Here is a 19,733-nt window from a genome sequence, read left to right as displayed (position 1 = left end):
TGCTGTGAAGAGTCGTGGCCACAGCAGACCAAAGAGGGAATTGAATAACCTACAGCAGCTGACAGAAACTTGAAGCTGCAACCATATTTTTTCGATTAACAATGGCAACACAATTGTGTAAAGTCAATGTTGAAATAATTCTGCGATAATTTAGAACTGGAGGAAGGCGATCGGAGTCAGCTCAAGGTTCAAACAAGGTTTTAACCTTGTACAAGAGGAGCATTCACAGAGCAACACGCAGGTCTGTTACAAAGTGAAGACTCAATATCTGAAGAGAAAAGCATGGTATATATCCCTCTTTGTGGGTGTGTTTTCACTCAATTAGTTTCTAATTTATGACCCGCACTTAAAGGAATACTCCACAGAGAAGGAAGTGATGAGCTCCAGTGGTCACTCAATACCAGACATAGATAATAAAACAGCCTAAAACAAGGTCACAGGTTACAGGTCATGTTAAACAGTTACATTGAACATTCCTGTGTAAGACTTCAGTTCACATCTCTCTTCACAAAGTACAAAATTTCCATCCCAGTCAAAGCATTGTTCATAGTGAATAGTTAGGATTACGCACTAAAACTACTTGTTTAGGTTTAGGCACTAAAACCACTTGGTTAGGTTGAGGAAAACAGTCTTGTTTTGTTAATAATAACTACTTTACTACTGCTACTTCAACTTTAAATGTACCAACATTACATGAGTAACTTATGTAAGTCACATACATTATGTAACTTCACTGTCAGTTACTTTAAATAACTGTCTCCTGAATGAAAGTCCTACGCTTGTTCAATCCAGCCACCTGTCCTCAACCTCTTACCCACATATACTGTACAATACCTGTCCTCACTTCCCCCTCTGCAGACATGTTCATTTCTACAGTGGTTAGAGGTCTCTTCCTAACATGAAATGTAAATATGGAACGTTATGAGCTGCTTACAAAGTCAACCTATATGGAATTTCTTCAAATGAGAAAAGGATGCATCTAAATGTGTAACAGTTATAGACTCAAACTGCATTCACTTTTTCTGCACACCAGAATTGGAATGATTTGTTTCTGGCATGGGTCGAATCAGTTTGTAAAAGAGCTTTTTGAAACTGGAAAGGACAAAAAGTTCACTCATGGCGTGCAGCACTATTTACCTCTGACAGCGTTCATCATAGTTCATAATACTGACAAGAGTAAGTTCAGCTTCAAAGCACACAGATCTGTTTATGTACAGAAAACTTTAACCAAAAGAGCAAAGTCCTCACTAAAATGCAATGGTTTCACAGAAACTTTCCCCGGAGAAATTATTATCTGTGCTTAAACTCTAAGGATATTCTTAACATATCATACACCTGATGACCAAGTTCGGCTTAGACAAAACCAGGAATAAATATTCAAATTGTCTTGAATACAAGAGTTATCACTTTTATCGACAGTGAATGTGAGAATTTGCAGGGAAGTTACCCGGGGCAGCTGTAAAGTAAAACGTCACTCAGCTGAGATATTTCAGACATTAAAAATCACACTTTTATTTAAAGTATTGAAGTACTGTATAGACAGACGTATCCTATTAAATAGGACAATAAGAATACAATTTATACAGATTTTTCCATTAAGTATACAAATTGGAGAGAAGGCGGCAGAAAGCAGGAAACCTATGCATCATACAAACAGTATCAAAAAGTTGAAAATAGAAGCTCTGTGCATCACTGCTACAGCATCTCATCATAGATCACAGTGAGCCCTGAGAGCCTGAACAGCATCTGTTCCTGGGCATCTGCATAGAGGTCAAAGGTCACCCAATAACAGTCTCTGCTCACTGAAATAATGCTTATTGCTTTTAGAAATCTAAGCAAAAACTTGATACTTTGATCAAGTATTCTATCCATGTCACTTTTTCCTGTTTTTGTTGTGCTACAATGGATGTGGCATTGTGCCAACATTGTACACACAATATATATCATAACACATGTACTTAGAGTTATCGAAACAGAAACACAGAAATCCCTCATTAAATAAAGAAAATATTCTAAATAACATTTTAAATTAAGTCAATACAAAGCACAACAGGGAGAAAATGAAATTAAGAGGTTTGAATATTTTTCAAAGCCACTGCATATAAGATACGTTTACATTACTGTACATTAGCGTTTTCGGGCAAGGACCATTTGGAATCACACATCGAAAAAACCTCAGATGAGATTTCACAGACTAACTCACAATTTCAGATCAAGCAATAAAGTGACAGCTGTGTGTTTAGTGTCTTCTCCTGAGATGCTCCGTCACGTCTTCTTCTCATTGGACAACACAGAGCTCAGTGCTGGACTGGTTGTGAGTCTCTCCCATCCCCTCAGTGTCTCTGTGAGTCCTGCCGTGCTCGTCTGAAACTCCGTCCTGTTCGTATGAATGGGGCTCCAGATTCTGCCTCAGTTCCATCAGCAGCTCTTTGCCATCACTCGATGGCAGGTTTCCCAGGTAGTACTGAGGGGCCAGCTCCACAAGCCTGTAACAGAGAATGCGTTCACAGTATATCAGCTTCATATTGCTGTTGATGTACAAAAAATAGAAAGTTGAAGACCCGGAAGTGGTTGTCAGAGGCAGCAAAATTCATTACAGGAATATTTTTGGAAAAAACACATTCTACTAATACTGGAGTGCAGGGGCGATTAGCCTAGCTTAGCATAAAGACTGAAAGCAGGAGGAAACAGCCAGTCTGGCTCTGTCCAAAGTTCAAAAGAAGTGCCCGCTTCATCTCCCTCAACCACCACCAGGTAGTCTGACTCGTAGGTTCATGAGAGCACTCTTTGCAGACCAACTAGTGTGACTGATAAGATGGTCAATGAAAACTTTTGATGAAAAATATACATTTTTGCACTACGAAAACAAGAATAAAACTACATACAATAACCTTGAACCATGATGAAATGTTTTACAGTTTTGGCAACTCATAAAAACTGAAAGATGTATGAACAGACTAATGAAATAACTACTGTTTTAATGGCAAGTTTAATTAAATGACTTCAAAGCATCATTAGAATCATACATCTGCTTGATGCTGCACTACTGTCAGTGTTGGGGAAGCTACTTTGAAAGCTTTACAAACTACCAATTGCTTTACACTGGAAGAAGTTGGAACTATAGCAAAGGTACTGATTAAAACTAACATTTAAAAATGTGACCAAAACTAATGATCTAAGTAAAAAATGCAGTGATAAAATTAGCATGCAGTCCTGCTTCACAATGACCGGACAAGACAAGACTACTGTTGGTCATCTGTGTGTTTGAGCAAGGAAATCGTCGAGAAAAAAAAAAGAAGAAGGTGCTGTGTAAAATCCAATGGATGTTAAGTTGCACATCTAAAACCATCTGTGATAAATCTCACAGCGTGACTCACATCTGTGGGTGGACTTCAGAAGCGATGCGGATGCAGTTATCGCGGGAGATGGTAAATTCGTGGTAGAGGACCCAGCTGGGGGGGTCGGGGCACGGCTGGCGGCACAGGTAGGAGGAGAAGGGGTGCAGGTGAGCCACATGACGGTGAGTTAGCAGGAGATAGTTGCCTGAGCCATCCACATCGTGAGCCACCTTAAGAGGAACCACAACAACAAATGAGACAATATGCGAGAAGGTGTGAGGTGTATTTCTCTAGAACAGAATTACAAAGCTTATTTTTTTCTCCACACACACATGGACACACAAGTCGTATTGACCAACCAATCTGAGCAGTACCTGTTTACATGCAGGTAAACAGTCTATATGGAGAGCAAATGGGATGGACACATGGACCAAAATGATCTCAGAATCCACTGGCTTTCATCTGACAAAAATGTATGCAGTTATCTGTTTATAGAGATGAGTCATCTCTCAAGTTCAACTCCACTTTTGCTTCTTTCAAACAATGATTAGCACAGCAAAGAGGAAGTCTTGACTCCCACTGGTCACACTGGAAGCACTGAAACATTTGCCGTTGCCCCCAGTGACCGAATCATTGTTAGATGATAGTTGAGGAGTTCCAAGATTGAAACAAATATAATATAGTATAAATATAACGGCATATGTAGAAGGGATGGTAAGAAACAACAACTGATTACATTTTTATCACACAGAACAGAGAACAGGCTGTTTACTTTGAGGAAGAAGCCTGAGATGAGCGCACGCTTGATGTTCGTGCAGTTGTCTTGACATCCGAAGGCAGGAGGAGAAACAGGAAGCTCTATTCGCTGCATAACCTCCAGCAGCTCTGCCCTGATGACCAAAGCCAATCGTAAGGACGTGTGACTGAGGAAGTTTGTCATGCACCATGCCTCGTCCTGATTATCTGCAAATACCACACACAGACCAATCAATAATTTATGTATACATTATGTGTTCATAAGAGCTCACCATTCATTGCAATAGACATTATTGTAGAGTTCCCACTGATTGTCATTTGTCAATATGCTTAATTTTCTATCACGTTCCACATCCAAATCCAAACCACTGTTTTTGCTTATGCTAATATCAAAAACATGTGAAGTGTCCATTGAGGATTTAAGAAATAACTTAGAGCTGATCAGTGGGAGCCCAGTGACTTTCTAATGGAGTTATGTAATGGAGGCTGAAGTGTACGTACGCTCTATGAAGGCGTTATAAATATTGATGAGAGTCATGTGGTCTCCCTCTGTGTGCATCAGAGGTCTCCAGTGTGTGACAGCGGCCTCCTCTCTGCCGGCCTCTGCTGTCACAAAGCAGGAAGGAGCTGACACAAGACAAAGATCAGAACAAATGTTCATTAACATTAAATAAGGAAAGATGAAAACATGTCATATGACCACATTATGCATTGTCTTGTTTACAGTAAAATGACGTGCTGTTTTGTGTTACCTGTGAGCATTGCAGCTATTGTGAGCAGCTCATCCACACAGTCGTACTCGCAGGAAGCAATCAGAGCTTTGGCCAGCGATGGCTCCAGTGGCAGCTCTGACATTATGATGCCCACCTCTGACAGGTTCCCATCATCATCCAGTGCTGCAAGGTAGTCCAGGTCCTCCAGGGCCTGCATTAGTGCCTCGGGGGCTGGGGAGGACAAGTAAATACGGATGTGAGAGGGAGGAGTAAGAACACCTCGAAGTGCTGATATAACCAACTGCGAGGCACTGAGATGCAAACTGCAGTAGTGCACATCTGTGATTCACGGTTATTCAAGAGCCCCATTCACACTGTCCTTTCAATGAAGGAATGATGCGCAGATTTTCCGAGGAAAAGGACAGCAAACAGCAGACACACTACTCAATGGACTACAGTACACACTCTACAGCACAGCTGATTCTTCATACCCTTACCAGATAAAGTGCACCCCTCTCTGTGTTGAACAAACTGAGGTTTTTCTTATTCTTTGTTGTTATAATCGATCCCAGGAAAAAAAGACCAAACCCAGCGATGAATTAGTACGTCCATCAATTCATTCTGCTTTACCAACTCTGTCTGTGGCTCTCAGCCCAGAGCCAAATGATTCCTTCCCTTTTTAAAGCAACTACAAGGAACTTTCATTTTTTTGATTCTGATAAATCCTGTGGACAAAAGCAGTAAGAGCTCTAATGGAGTCCTGTCGTAAAGATGTGTGTGATTGTTCTGATCCCACTTCATTTTAATACTCTTTTTCTTCTTTACATACAGCTGTTTGTAAGATGCATAGCGATGGTAATCTAACTATTTGTGGCTACACAAGATTAAAAACTATCATATGATGATGGTGTAACACAGTAAACTTTGATTGGTAGCCGTTCCTACAACTAGGTTGCATGCTATAGTGAGTATTCGTGACAGCAGGACAGTGTGTGTGGTACTGAGTCAAAAAAAACTACAGTGTTCATTAAGTTTTTGTTAATTGCAGTACAATACAGTTCAACAAAAAGTTATATATATATAGTATATGCTTCGGAATGACTCTGTGCGGCATCACAGTCCCTATATCCTCAATGTTATTTAAAGTAGTTCATAAAGGTACCTGGTCTGTCCAGGAACTTGCACTGTCCCATGTCAGCAATATCGAGCCTCTTGAGCAGCAGCACTAGGTGGCTGAGGTTTTCCTCCACCACCCCGGGACAATGAGCCTCCCCCATCCCCTCCTCGTATAGAGACTGGGGGTAAAGACGGAGACAAAGCCCTAAAGAGAACGAGGGGAACACATGTAGGAAAGAGTCATGATACAGAAAATGACTGGATTTGTTAGATTGCCTACTAGCATTTTGTTTAAAAATGTCACCAATAACTAAAGCAATAAACAACTGAATATAGTAGCTGAACTGTAAAGTGCCTGAAATGGAAATGTAATATGGATTTTTAAAAATGTTTTTGTCAAGCTGAGTTGACACGAAATGTGTGCGAAGCAAAAATGTGAAGTAGTCATTGGGCATGCAGTGCTGCCTGTCTCTATTCTTCGTAGCACTAGGAGTCACCAAAGTCAGACTTGTCAAATATCAGACAGGAAATGTCTGCACTGCACTACTGCAGCTGGTAAACACCTTTGACCTACCAGGAAGATGGCTGTTCACCCTTTCGGTTCGCATGTCGGCCTGGTGTTTGCTGATTGTGCTCAGCGCCTGTGAGTTTGCTCTTATTTGTGGGTTGTAAACCTGTGGCAGAATATCATTGTCAGAAAAAATGTCACAAATGGGAATGTCAGGATTTTACATGAAAGCCTGAACAACTTAGTTTTTCAACAATAACTCAACTTCAATTATGAGGTGTGATGAGCCATTTCAAACTCACCTGAAAATTTCAATTTGCACAGGCGAAAGTCAAATATCACCTTTGGAGGGAACAACTACACAACATTTTCTCGACAGCTACTTGAAGAGGACACCAAATGTAGTGATGTAACTCAGACACTCCAACATCTGCCAGATAAGAACATCTATATCAAAACTGCAAACACTGCTAGCTGTGTTTACAGCGATATACTGTACTGTACTGTTTAGTGATAAAATAACATAAATTCGTGTTTATCTTTTACCAATCCTGTCTAAATAATTGTTAATTTCTCTAAGGGAATCTATCGATCGTTTTTGATTGACAGCTGTCGTGTCCCAGTGCCCCTCGTGCACTTTAAGGCCCGGAGCCAGGATGAAGAAAACAGTCGGATCATGTGGAATACATACTGTCTTTATATCAACATGGATCAACCAAATGTGGTTTATGTCACAGATTAGTGGTCACTCACATCGATTATTTGTAGCGTTTATTTGCCCTCTATACACTCTCTTCTTTCCCCCCTACCAATAGCAGCGGCAGGCAACACCGCTGCTATTGGTAGAATTCCTACTACAGTTTGGGGCTCAGTATTTTGCCGAAGGACATGTCAACATGTAGACTGCAGGGGCTGTGAAGCAAACCATTGACCTTCTGATTGGTGGACTACTGCTCTATGTCCTGAGCCACAGCTGCCCCTTGGAATGAATCATATTAACAGAGGTATTGTGTCCTCCTCTACAGAGTCCGCCATGTTTCACTGTCATCTTTCTACAGTGGCCCAGAACACTGGTTCTAGAGAGGGGCTTTCCAGATGTTGTGTTTTAAGGCCACTGTAGGGCAGGCTAAGGCGAGGGGTATTTAGCTGGTTCCACTCTGCAACCTCACTGCTGGATTCCACTAAATCCTACACACTGGACCTTAAACAATCCATAACTGAATCATGATATGTGTGAACGCAAACTCACAGTTTTGAGTTGACGGCCTGTGTCTATGACATAGCGAACAGCTGGCAGGGAGAAGGAAGCCTCAGCAAGGCTATCCGTGATAATAACCTTCCTTTTGACCCCTGCACCTCCAGCTCCCAGCACCGAGCTGTCCACATCCTCGGAGCCGTCGCTCTTCCTCAGTGTAGAAGCATCGGGATCAGATTCGTAGACCCGCTGGGTCTGCCCATCCAGTCCAGCATGGAGGGGGAGGATCCTGAGAGGACCAAGTTGAGGACTCAGAGCTACACACTCCTTCTCCAGCAGTGCCACACACTCCTCTGTCTCCTACATGGTCAAGGAAGACAGAGAATGTCTCAGTTTACATCCACTCTCAAACTCTTCACATACCTGAGGCCTGAAAGGTGTTTCTCTTTTATTTGTCCTGTTAGTACACTGTGTGTGTATGTGTGTGTGTGTGTGTGTGTGTGTGTGTGTGTGTGTGTGTGTGTGTGTGTGTGTGTGTGTGTGTGAGTGTGGTCACGCGCTTCACTGAGGATTAACCAGAACAGATCAGTGTCATCACAGAGGACTTTGGCTTCCAAATGAAGCCTCAGCTAACACAGGCACACACGCTAGGCTCTGTCCCAGTGGAGACCAGGAGGTGTGGTAATGTTGACACAGAGGGAGGAAAATGCGCATGGAATACTGCAGGTCAATATGTACATTTATATGAATGTGAATTTACACATAGACAGAGAACACATGACCAATATGCTGCGTTCTCTACGTGCTGTACGTGTGTGTGAAGCGGGACACCAGACACCTGTAGTGAACCAGAGGCCTCTCAGGTTGAGCCGTCCTGGTTTCACTCTATAAGACAAAAGGTGGTGAAACTCTACAACACTCCACAGAGTGAATGTTGGTTTCACCAGTTATTCCCTTTGTTCAAAATACAAAAAGACAGTTTCACTTGGAAAATGAAACATTTCCTACAACAAGAAAGTGAAATCTATTACTGTAGCTCGACTTCTGTTTTTTAAATAATTGGTCGAACTTAAAATCAGTCCAGCACTGCTAACTTAATTTTGCATTTTGGCACATAGTGAAAAAAGGGCAACAATAATACAGCCTTGAAATATAAAACCCTGGATGACTGCTGCAACATTTATCAGATTAAAATGGGAGTTTGGTCTTATCAATAGGACTCCATGGTGAACTTTGTCAATAGGACTCATACGGTATATACCAGCCAATGGGTGCTAGTTGTCTCACAATTAGTGAAATGAAGATCACCTGAGTGCAGTGAATGTGTCTCAAGTGATTGTGGTATAAAGACACCTGTGTCTGAAGGTCCAGTCACTGGTTAATCAGTGTTCCTGACTATAATTACACCATGAAGACAAAAGAACACTCCAAGCAACTTTGTAAAAATGTTATTGAAAAGCGTAAGTCAGGGGGTGGATACAAAAAGATTTCCAAGTAACTGAACCTCCCCCTTGAGTTCAGTTAAATCCATCATAAAGAAATGGAAGGAATATGGCACATGTGTAAATCTGCCTGGAGCAGGCTGTCCACACAAACTGAATGGCCATGCAAGAAGGAGACTAGTGAGGGAGGCCACCAAGACACAAATAACTACTCTAAAGGAGTTAAGAGCTTCAGCAGCTGAGATGGGAGAGACTCTGCATTCAACAATTGTTGCCCGGGTTCTACACCAGTCAAAGCTTTATGTGAGAGTGGCAAAGAGAAAGCCACAGTTGAAAGCTCATTAAATCTCCACTAGAGTTCATCCAAAGACATGTGGGAGACTCCAAGATCCACTGGAAGAAGGGTCTTTGTTCTGATGAAACCAATATGGAGCTTTTTGGCCATCAGACAAGATGCTATTTTTGGCAGACACCAAAGACCGCACATCCCCACAAACACACCATCCCCACCGTAAATCATGGTAGCGGCAGTATTGTGCTGTGAGGATGCTTCTCAGCAGCAGGCCCCAGAAGGCTTGTAAAGGTAGTGGCTAAAATAAAAGCAGCAAAATATAAGCAAAACCTGGAGGACAACCAGATTCAGTCTGAAAGAGAACTACGACTTGGGAGAAGATTTATTTTCTAGCAAGCCAACGACCTGAAGAATGCAGTGAAAGCTACACAGGAATGGTTTAGAGTCAACAAGGGGAATGTTCTGGAGTGGAGGAGTCAAAGCCCAGACCTCAATCCAATAGAGAATTTGTGGCTGGACTTGAAAAGGGCTGTTCATGCCTGATCCCCGTGCAACCTGAGAGAGCTCCAGACCTAACAACACTATGACACTTGAAATTTAGTTCAGGTGTCTCCCATTTCTCTTGATCATCTTTGAGGTGTTTCTCCAACTTGACTGGGGTCCACCTGTGGTAAATTCAATAGACTGGGCATGATTTGGAAAGGCACACATCTTTCTATAGGAGGTCTCACCGCTGACAATGTATATCAGAGCAAGAACCAAGCCATGGGGTTGAAGGAACTGCCTGCAGAGCTCGGAGGCAAGATTATGTCGAGGCACAGATCTGGGGAAGGCTACCAAAGAAGTTCTGCTGAACTGAAGGTCCCCAAGAGCACAGTGACCGCCATATTTCTTAAATGGAAGAAGTCTGGAACAACTAGACTCTTCCTAGAGCTTGCTGGCCAGCCAAACCTGATGGTCACACTGGCTGAGCCCCAGAGATCCTGTTTGGAGATGAGAAAAACTTCCAGAAGGACAACCACCACTGCAACACTCCAATGATCTGGGCTTTATGGGTGAGTGGCGAGACAGAAGCCTCTCCTCAGCTTGGAGTTTGCAAAAAAGCACCTAAAGGACACTCAGACTGTGAGAGACACGATTCTCTGGTCTGATGAAATCAAGACTGAACTGTTTGGTCGCCATTCTCAGCGTCATGTCTTGAGGAAACCAGGCAATAGTTATCACCGGCCCAATACCATCCCAACGCTGAAGCATGGTGGTGGCGGCATCATGCTTTGCAGGTGTTTTTCAGCAGCAGGGATTGGGCGACTGGTCAGGATTGAAGGAAAGCTGAACGGAGCACAAGTACAGATGTATCCCTAATGAAAACCTGGTCCTGAGTGCTCAGGACTTCAGACTGGGCCGAAGGTTCACCTTCCAATAGGACGATGACCCTGCACATAGCCAAGACAACGCAGGAGTGGCTTAGGGACAACTCTGTGAATGTCCTTGAGTGGCCAAGCCAGAGCCCTGACTTGAACTCAATCAAACATCTCTGGAGAGCCCTGAAAATGGCTGTCCATCAACAGTCCCTGTCCAACCTGACAGAGCTTGAGAGGATCTGCAGAGAAAAATGGCGGAAAATCCCAAAATTCTAGGTTAAAAAATCCAGGTGTGCAAATGTTTTCATGTCATACCCAAAAAGGAACTTTAATGGCACATTTCTAACCTTAGGCCTTAGCTTGCATCCGTGCATTTTTAATTGAAGATTATTTTCTAGATTCCATTACATAAAATGTCAAAAAATTGTGAAAAATCCCATTCCAGTTTCAATTTAGTACAAATCTTAACATGAAATGACTGCAGAACCTATACATCTCACCATACACTTTTTTCACCATACTTGGAAGTTTCAAAAGCAGTGGTCCGGTTTTCTCTCTTCACTGAATAGTATCATGATTTTTTTTGAAACCCTTGTGTTTTCAAACATACAAAGGGTTTTATCGTCTAGTGCTTCAAGTGTAATATACTATCCACATGTTTGAAATAAAGCATTCATTCATTCATTCATTAAAGGTGTATGTGTAAATATTTTGAAGAAAGTACAAAACTTGTACCTGTGCACTGGCCAAAAACACCATAACGTCTCCTTCCTCTCCTCTTCTGTGCAGATCCAGCACCATGTGAGAGGCAGCAGCCACTGGTTCCTTCCCAGATGAAAGCTCCCGGTACAACGTCTCCACCCTGTTTATCGCAAGAGGCTTCCTGTCCTCCTCCACCTCGTGTCCATCTTCCTGGTCTCTGGTCGGGGGGTCAGCGAGCAGGCTGTCCAGAGAGAGGTGAGGGACTGATGGTCCCAGGAAGGCAGAGAGGCGAGGTGCCAGCGTCGGGTGAGTGAGGAGAACCACTCGGAAATTATCTGGCCTCTGTCGGCAGACGTCACACAGCAGTCCCAACAACACATCGGTGGGCACGGTGCGCTCTTGGAGCTCGTCCAACACCACAACACCATACTGATGCAGCAGAGGGTCTGACATCATTTCCTCCAGCAAGAGAGTGTCACTGACAAACCTGGGGAGAGGAAAAAAGAAACAAGAGTTGAAGAAAGAGCCAGTATCCAAACCCCACAGAAATCAGCAGCCAGGAGTCATAATGTGCTTTGACTCATAATTAAGAAATGAAGTGGCTTGCAAAATGACTTAAGACTATTGGCTTAAAGCTACGACTTCTATGGATGTATATTCTTTACATAATCATTCAAGCGCAGCAAAGCACACAGAGATCAAGTGTCAATGAGTACATTGCTATAACACTTGGCCACTTGCCACCCTGGACAGCAACCTGCAGGGACCAGAGAACACAGAGTTCATTATCATTCAGACTAATTTCATTATTTTCTCTTCAGTTTTGGAGAGCACATTTCCGAGCAGTGATATCTATTTATGATTTACTGTACTTGTACTCAATCAGTTTAAACTTTATTGCTGCATCGGATCCAAAGCAACACATCTTTAATTCAATTTCCGCAATCAGATATAAACAAACACTGATCACAATAGTCAGAGTCAGAGATTGTGGGATCTGATAATTGGCCGACCCCTTATACATTGGTTCTCGATCTGGGGGTTGGGTGCTTTTGAGATGTTGTGAGTTGAAGGTTTCAGTGCTGGGATCTGGTTTTTCTTGAAAGTCACTACTCAAAAGGGTGACCTATTATGCAGTATATACATGTAAATGTATAACTAAAATTTACTTTTGATACCTAAACTGGCAACAGACTAGTTTTTCTGCTTCAGTGACTCACTATGAAGTAAATGTTGATGGCACAATGAGATGGATAAGGAATAATGGAAGCAGCAGCATTTACCTATGAACTTTATTATCACCATACAGTTTAGTCTGCCACTAGGCACACGGTCAGCCAGGAAAAGGAAGGTTAACTGGTGATCCATTTCTATTATAGTCTCAATGAGGAGAAGGGGATGAGGGGAAGAGGTGTTTGTTGTCACTTCAAGGACATTTAATGTGAGATAATTCAAGATCTTCACTCAGTCACTATTTGTGTGGATGACTTTCACTATAATCAAACTAATACTTGAGATGATATCTATACTTTTACTGGGCACTTTTTACAATATTGCTTATAAAAATAATGCGAGCTGTGAATGTTATTTGTAAATGTTTTATTGAGTTGGTTGGGTCCATGAAGACAACTGTGTATTTATGAAATGTTGATTATTTGACTTTAATGGAAATGACAGTAAATTAATAATGTAGATAATATCTGTTTTCACTGCAAAGAGGAAATAAGAAATGGAAGTGGTTTTGACACCATTAAAGAGTTCAAAGCAATTTATACCATTACTTTATCTCAGTGACCTCTCCTGTGAATGATTAAAGGAGAAAAACAAATTGAGAATTTGTTGTTGGTAGCTGCCATAGTTAAAAACAACTGAAACTGAAAGTCAGTTAAGGAGGAAATTACTAGGATGTTATTATCCAGTGTCTGTTGTCCATGTATCCTGACCTGAGCAGGGTGTCGGGTGTACAGCTGTCATCATGAGACACCCTGTAGCCCACCTCCATACCCAGGCTGAGGTCCATCTCATCAGCCACACGAATGGATAGACTCACTGCTGCCACGGAGTAGGGCTGTGAGCAACACACCAGGCCCTGAGAGAACTCATAGGACAAAGCATACTCCACACACCACTGTGGCAACTGCAGGAACAACAGAGGAAGAAGAGAAGGAAGACAGATGTCAGCAAGAGGAGGGAAAAGTTATAGAATACTGGGGACACGACAGCTGATACATAGTTGTACATTACTGAACACCGTAGACGTCTTAGACATTTCTTACTTCTTACAATGTTTAGTTTTCATTGGCAACTCAAAGTGGAAGTTCAGAGTGGTGAAACTCACACCAGGAGAATGTCAAGATGTCTAGAATCCACAATCACTGGGGCGCTGCTTTAGCCCTCTCTCATCCCTTTTCTCAATCCACAGACAAAATGTATTGGTTAGTAGAGCTTGCTACTTCCAACAACTGTCCAAGTGCCTCTCACCAATCTTAAAGGGCACTCCGCCAGTTTCCAACGTTAAACTGTGTTTACGGCTGAGTGGGAGGACTACTACATAATAAAAAGTAGTATAAAGCCTTTTGTGACTCCAGAGGAAGCTGCATGTAATCTCAAAAATTGCCTCCGGTGATGTCGCTCAGTGGCTCAGTTGCATTGTGGGTAATGTGGGTAAAAAGGGTTATGGTACAATATGTAGAGAAAAGAAAACAAGTCGATCATACGACTTATGGTAATAAATTAAGTTCTCTGCGGGCAAGCGACTAAACTGCCATCCATGGATGACCAGATGGAACAAATATACACAGCCCTGCAATGGACCTTGAATAAATATTAACTCAAAGCCTGCATTAGATCTCATGATGAGGACAGTGAAAGATACAGGCTTGATTGTCAAACTTACACCAAAGACACTGTGGATTCAATTTCAGAATAAAGAACAGCTTCATAGGATTCAGATCTGCATAAAAGTCTCTTATCTCTGTAGCTTCAGTTGTTATAAATATTACATCTGAATTTTGTTCTTATTCAACTCTGAGTGAGAGTGAGGGCAGCAAAAGTGAGATACGCAGCTAGCAACAGTAACAAGTGTAAAGGTCAAAGTGACAGAGCCCGAACAACAGCGGGTGTAAGTCTATGTCACCGCAATGATAACTATCCAGCAGCTCAAACCCAAAAGGAGAAAGTGTGAGAAGTGTTCGTTTTTATTTGTTTTCTTTAGCGACACTTGGCACGAGCATTAAGTGTGCAGGTAGAGAAGAGGGTGCTGGAAAGGGGAGCTCAGAGTGCTTCTTGATGAAATGAGTGTTCAGGTTACAGCAGAACAGTGCAACTCTGCTGGAGTGCTTTCATGCTGTCATTCATTAGCCTGAGGGGAGTGGAGCTGAGGAGCAGGTGGAGTGATAACCAGGCCATCACAGGGAAAGGCCCCAACACTTAGACACTGTCAGCGGTATCACCCTCAAACCATCAGCTTGGTCTTTAATCAAAACACTTTGAACACAAGCAAATCTTTATGTATTTAGAGATTAATGCATGCATGTGGAGTGACTGAGCTCGGCTAACTGACCAAGTGATCACAAGAGGGCAGGGTAGTATGTCACCCCCCCCTCTTTCTCTCCTATTTACTCTCTGCTGTGCGCTGTCAAGTAAAGGCAAAACACCCAAACTTACACAAGAAAGATCAACACATAAACCCATTATAATTGTCTTATAATAACCTGGTTAATCCTCATCTGTTTTAATGTCTGGTTTCTGTGGCATGGAAACATCTTCCACATTTGGCAACTGCCATACTGCACATACTGCACGTCACACTGCACCTCAAATACTATAGTGGCAGAGGCTATGACTGCTCTTCCAACTACATTACAACCTTTTTCACTTTGATCATGAAGGTGACACTACTCTATAGAGTATAGGCTACAATATAGTATAGAGTTGAGTGTGTAGCCACATATTCTACAGCTCAGAGAACATTAGGGATCCAAGAGAAATCTGAAAGAACCTCTCTTGTTACTTCAGTGCCACGGACAGCGTCATGGATTATCAATACACAGAACAGTTAGGCTACTGGCTAATTATTATTCTATTCTATTATTCTAATATTAATCTCACTTATTATTGTGTAACATGAAAATACAAATTCAACTCAATAAATGTAAGTACATTACGTTCTATTTCATATCAGTATTCATCTAGCACTGGGCACAAGGATGCACCATTTTCACTCATCTGCGCCCCTTTCAAACAATGTCATGTAAATATTTTATAGTATTAAAAACATGGCTAAATATTACAGTTTTCCTTTGTATGTATTTACTTAAAGCTACTATAGTTGAAACAACACTGTCCATTTGAGAGCACTACTGGTGAGAGTTTGGCCTGCATAAATCCAGGTTATTACACTAAATGTTATTTTGCCGCTGGCCCTGTTGGTCCCTGGTTACCTGGGTGCTCTTTCCAGCTCCACTGGGTGCACTGAGCAGCACCATGTTGTGGCTCTCCAGGTGCTCCAGCAGACTCTGCCTGAGCCTCCACACGGGCAACTTCTGCCTGTCTTCCAGCAAGGAGTAGTAGCGCGAAGAGAAGGGCAGACCATCATACGGGTTCACTTCTAGGTCTCCCATCCCTTCCTCCTCCCCTCCTCCATCATCATCGAAATCTCCAGACAGGGAGGACAGGGACAGGGAGTCGAGGTCCGTCGTGGGTGGCACCCGGGACCCAGGGGAGAGGGAGGTGGAGGAGTGCTTTGCTGGTGACGATGACATCATCAGCAGGGGGGCGGGGATGAGGAAGGAGTGAGGGCCTGGTTCACAGAAAGGCCTGAGACTACCTGCAGAGAGGCAACAACAATAATGACAGTAGTGATCAGAAACACTTTGTGACTAAATTGTTTGAGCAGCATTCCTTACTGGGAATGATTTTGAAGTTATGAGTTGCCCGCAGTGCCAATTGGCCTCTGACACTGCGCTGACAGTACAGTGAAGAGCGAGCGAAAGTCAACAAGTCATAAAGCAACAGCTGGGAACAAGACAAAACAAAGAAAACATCATCTCAGTCCACAGTGCCTCCTGTCTCTACCAACATGTTCTCCTCCCCCCACACGGACCCTTCACAGAAACCTGCAGCATGTTTGGTATTTAACTGTGGAATGCTTTCTCCACCCAGATGCCACCGAGTGTGTGTCAGCAGCTGCAACTGACGTGAACTGTTGGGAGAGGCTGATTTATTCGTGTTGGAGGAAGACAGCAAATTTGATAAACACCAAGAAAACACACAGCTTCTCCTTCATTGGTTTGCCATCTACAACGCAGGTGAAATACTGATAACAATAATGAAATCTTTGTCATTTTATATCTTGATATTGATATATTTTGTAACTGAGCGGGTGCATTTCCTGAACATCCAATAGAGAAACATTTGTGTCAGCTTTTGGGAACCTTTTTTTTGGTAGGACAAAAATCAAGCATTAAAATATTTTTGTGATGTGTAAAATCAAAATAAAAAGGAATATATGGCTGGGTTTCAGAGCTAAATATGTTTTGTAAGACTAAATGTGTCTACCCCCTACCCTAGACCACTGAAATCAAAAGCTATCTGTTCATTGCCTGGTCAGATTTGTAGTCTCAATGACATAATCTTTAATCTGATATCTAATTGTTCTCACATAAAGATTTGATTTATGTTTCTCAAAGCAAGCATCACTTTAGTATCTGTGACAAAACGCGGGTATCATCGGGTACCAGTGCTTGGACAAGTATCAAAAGATCTGATCCACAGAATGATGTATTAAATTACACAGACAATGTGAAATAGATCACACTCATAGCAAAATACATATTAAATAACAGGGTGGGTTAACAGCAGCAGGTTCCCAGACAGTTCTGCAGGCTGATCCCTCACACGAGTGCACGTAATAGTATATCGTGTCTCAGCAACTATCGAGCAGGAAAGACACAGGAAGTAGAGCGATGGCCACTTAGGGCTACAACTTAATCTATCGATTATTTACCGATTAGTTGTTCCGTCTATAAAATTTCAGAAAATGGTGAAAGATATTTAGTTTACTGTCATAGAGGAGGAAAAAAACACAAACTACTCACATTTAATAAGCTGACAGCAGAGATGAATACACTAGGAAAAAATCTAACTCTGGAATTATGTAGATATATACCTTTAGGTTACAGAAAAGGACCCTCTTGCTCAATTACTAATTTTGTCTCAATGGTGAGCCCGACTAACCTTTTTTTAAGATTGGGGGTTGACCCATTATCAGTTCAGCATGTTTCCAATTATCAGTATCGTTGATGTTGTTTTTTTTTGGGTAATAATAATCAAATCAATCAATCATAATCAAAAACCTAATTTATAAATGTGCTCCTTTGGCTCTGATGCAGCATCCTCTCACACAATGTCACACACAACACTAACTGATCAGTGACATGTCACTAACAGCCCGTAAACACTGATTAATCTGAATCTGCAAAGTGATTCAGATTAAACAGTAACTAAATGTTTCAAATGAATGTAGTGGAGAGGAATTGTAAAGTAGCAAAAAAAAAAAAAAAAAAAAAGAAGGAAATTCTCAAGTAAAGTACCTGCAAAGTGTACTTAAGAACAGTACTTGAGTAGAGTGCACTTGTTTGAAATGTTGACACAAAGAGTTTGATTTTTACTACAAACAAAAATACAGGTTTTCACTTTCCTTGATTTCTAAAAATCAGTATCATCCCTGAAAAAGCTGTACCAGTCTACTTCTATTAAAGATGCAGCCCACTGTTTTCCTGGGACATCAACATTAATTGTAGGGCCAACTCCTATGACAGTGCTGTAGCACCTATGTCAAGCTTAAAATGCACATTTCAATAATAACAATGTGAGTATTTTGTGTCCTTGCTATGTCCGGAGATAGGAGTATGAAGTGAAGAGGATTATCTCATATGAATCACCCATGGGTGGAGGCATAACTCCGCTTCGTGTACAGGTCACTTCCGACAAAACAAAGGATGCTTTGGAAGACAGTGGACTGGTTTTATATCACCGACAAGTCTTTCTTATTATCACTATGATAGATAATTTATTACACAATTAATTCAAGCTCAAACACTTTTTCTTTAATCAAATGAATGTCTGGGCCTGAATATACACTCTGTTATATGAGGGACTGTCCGGGCTGATGTGACAACTGGCCTCTCAGAGAGGAGCTCAGCTCATCAGTACAACTGGCTGTCCTCTTATCTCTCATGTCTTTGTACTGTCTGTGTTCTGCTACGAACAACGTGTCAGCTGGCGTACTAAGGCGTAATAACAACAACACTGAGACGGAGAAGTGAGCACGTACAGCAGCAACATGTCACAGGGCAGAACTGACCGATCTCTTACCTGTGAAACATGTCAACAGACAGGTGAAGAAGCCAGGCACAACAGTCCGCCCTCACTCCGCTGTTGTCTGCCTTATAGCGTGGCTCACGGAGCGCCTTCACATACCGGACCACGACGGAATAAAAACAGCAAAGGCTTTAAATGTGAACGACAGTCGTTCACAGTCTCCGTCCGTGAATCTTTACCGGCTCTGGCTGTTTCCTGTGCGCTGACAATGACAATAAAAGACGAAGGTGGTGACTGGTTGCTTTAGCTAGCAGTCGCCATGTTTGGCTGTCTAGCTGTCAAACCGCGTGCTACATTCAAGGCTCCTCGGAAAACCCAGAATTTGATTTGAGATCTGTTAAGATGTTAATCCAACGAGCACCGGACAAGACGCTCTCTATACATAAAATGTATCACAGTTTTTGTTACATCTTTGCATTTTATTTATTTATAAAAATAAAAATATAAAAATATATTAAGAAATATATATAAAAATATCATAACAACAGATTAACTTTAATCATTCTATTACAATCCAAGTAACGCGCTGTAATGATCCTCAGCTTACTACTGTTAAACCTTTATCAGTTACATACATCTTGGACGTGGTACCGCACTGGCATCAAGTCAGTCCAACCAGTGCGACATACAGTTATGTAATAATACCAATATAGGAGCCTTGTGTGAGCTGTAGCGCCACCCCAAGGCAGCAACCTGTTATCACACACGTTAAACTGACGACCGGAGACTTTAAATGTCTCATGTACAATATTGAGGTAGAGTGAAGTTCTGAGCAGAGCATCTAGTTCCAAGTTCTACTGGTAGTTTGATGAAAGGAGTGTCCTGCATATTACTGTAGTCAATAACAACAACAGCAATCATCCTTTAGGTCAGTGGGTCGACTTTTGTTGTAATCCCATCTTTTGTGCGCTTACACGGACTTGCTTT

The 19,733-nt window shown here is 42.0% G+C and overlaps 1 protein-coding gene across 1 annotated transcript; it reads right to left on the bottom strand.

Moving 5' to 3' along the window:
• Positions 1-1,485: 1,485 nt before the first annotated feature.
• dqx1 (DEAQ box RNA-dependent ATPase 1) lies at positions 1,486-19,415 on the bottom strand. Its single transcript, XM_030434906.1, has 12 exons — positions 18,801-19,415; positions 15,866-16,251; positions 13,367-13,560; positions 11,457-11,910; positions 7,681-7,986; positions 6,498-6,597; positions 5,970-6,128; positions 4,847-5,038; positions 4,596-4,721; positions 4,111-4,301; positions 3,378-3,568; positions 1,486-2,486 (listed from the first exon to the last, which is right to left on the bottom strand). The coding sequence occupies exons 2-12, from the start codon at positions 16,187-16,189 to the stop codon at positions 2,279-2,281; spliced, it is 2,445 nt and encodes an 814-aa protein (XP_030290766.1). The 5' UTR covers positions 16,190-16,251; positions 18,801-19,415; the 3' UTR covers positions 1,486-2,278.
• Between the last annotated feature and the right edge of the window lie 318 nt (positions 19,416-19,733).

This window comes from Sparus aurata, chromosome 12 (assembly GCF_900880675.1).
Source record: "Sparus aurata chromosome 12, fSpaAur1.1, whole genome shotgun sequence".
NCBI classification, from domain to species: Eukaryota; Metazoa; Chordata; class Actinopteri; order Spariformes; family Sparidae; genus Sparus; species Sparus aurata.
This window is presented reverse-complemented; position numbering and strand designations above follow the sequence as displayed.

Coding starts and splice junctions, on each gene's coding strand:
- dqx1 (XM_030434906.1), bottom strand. CDS start 16,189: ATGATGTCATCGTCACCAGCAAAGCACTCCTCCACCTCCCTCTCCCCT. Junction 4,302..4,595: donor TTATAACGCCTTCATAGAGC/GTACGTACACTT, acceptor TGGTATTTGCAG/ATAATCAGGACGAGGCATGG. Junction 2,487..3,377: donor TCTGAAGTCCACCCACAGAT/GTGAGTCACGCT, acceptor TCTCTGTTACAG/GCTTGTGGAGCTGGCCCCTC.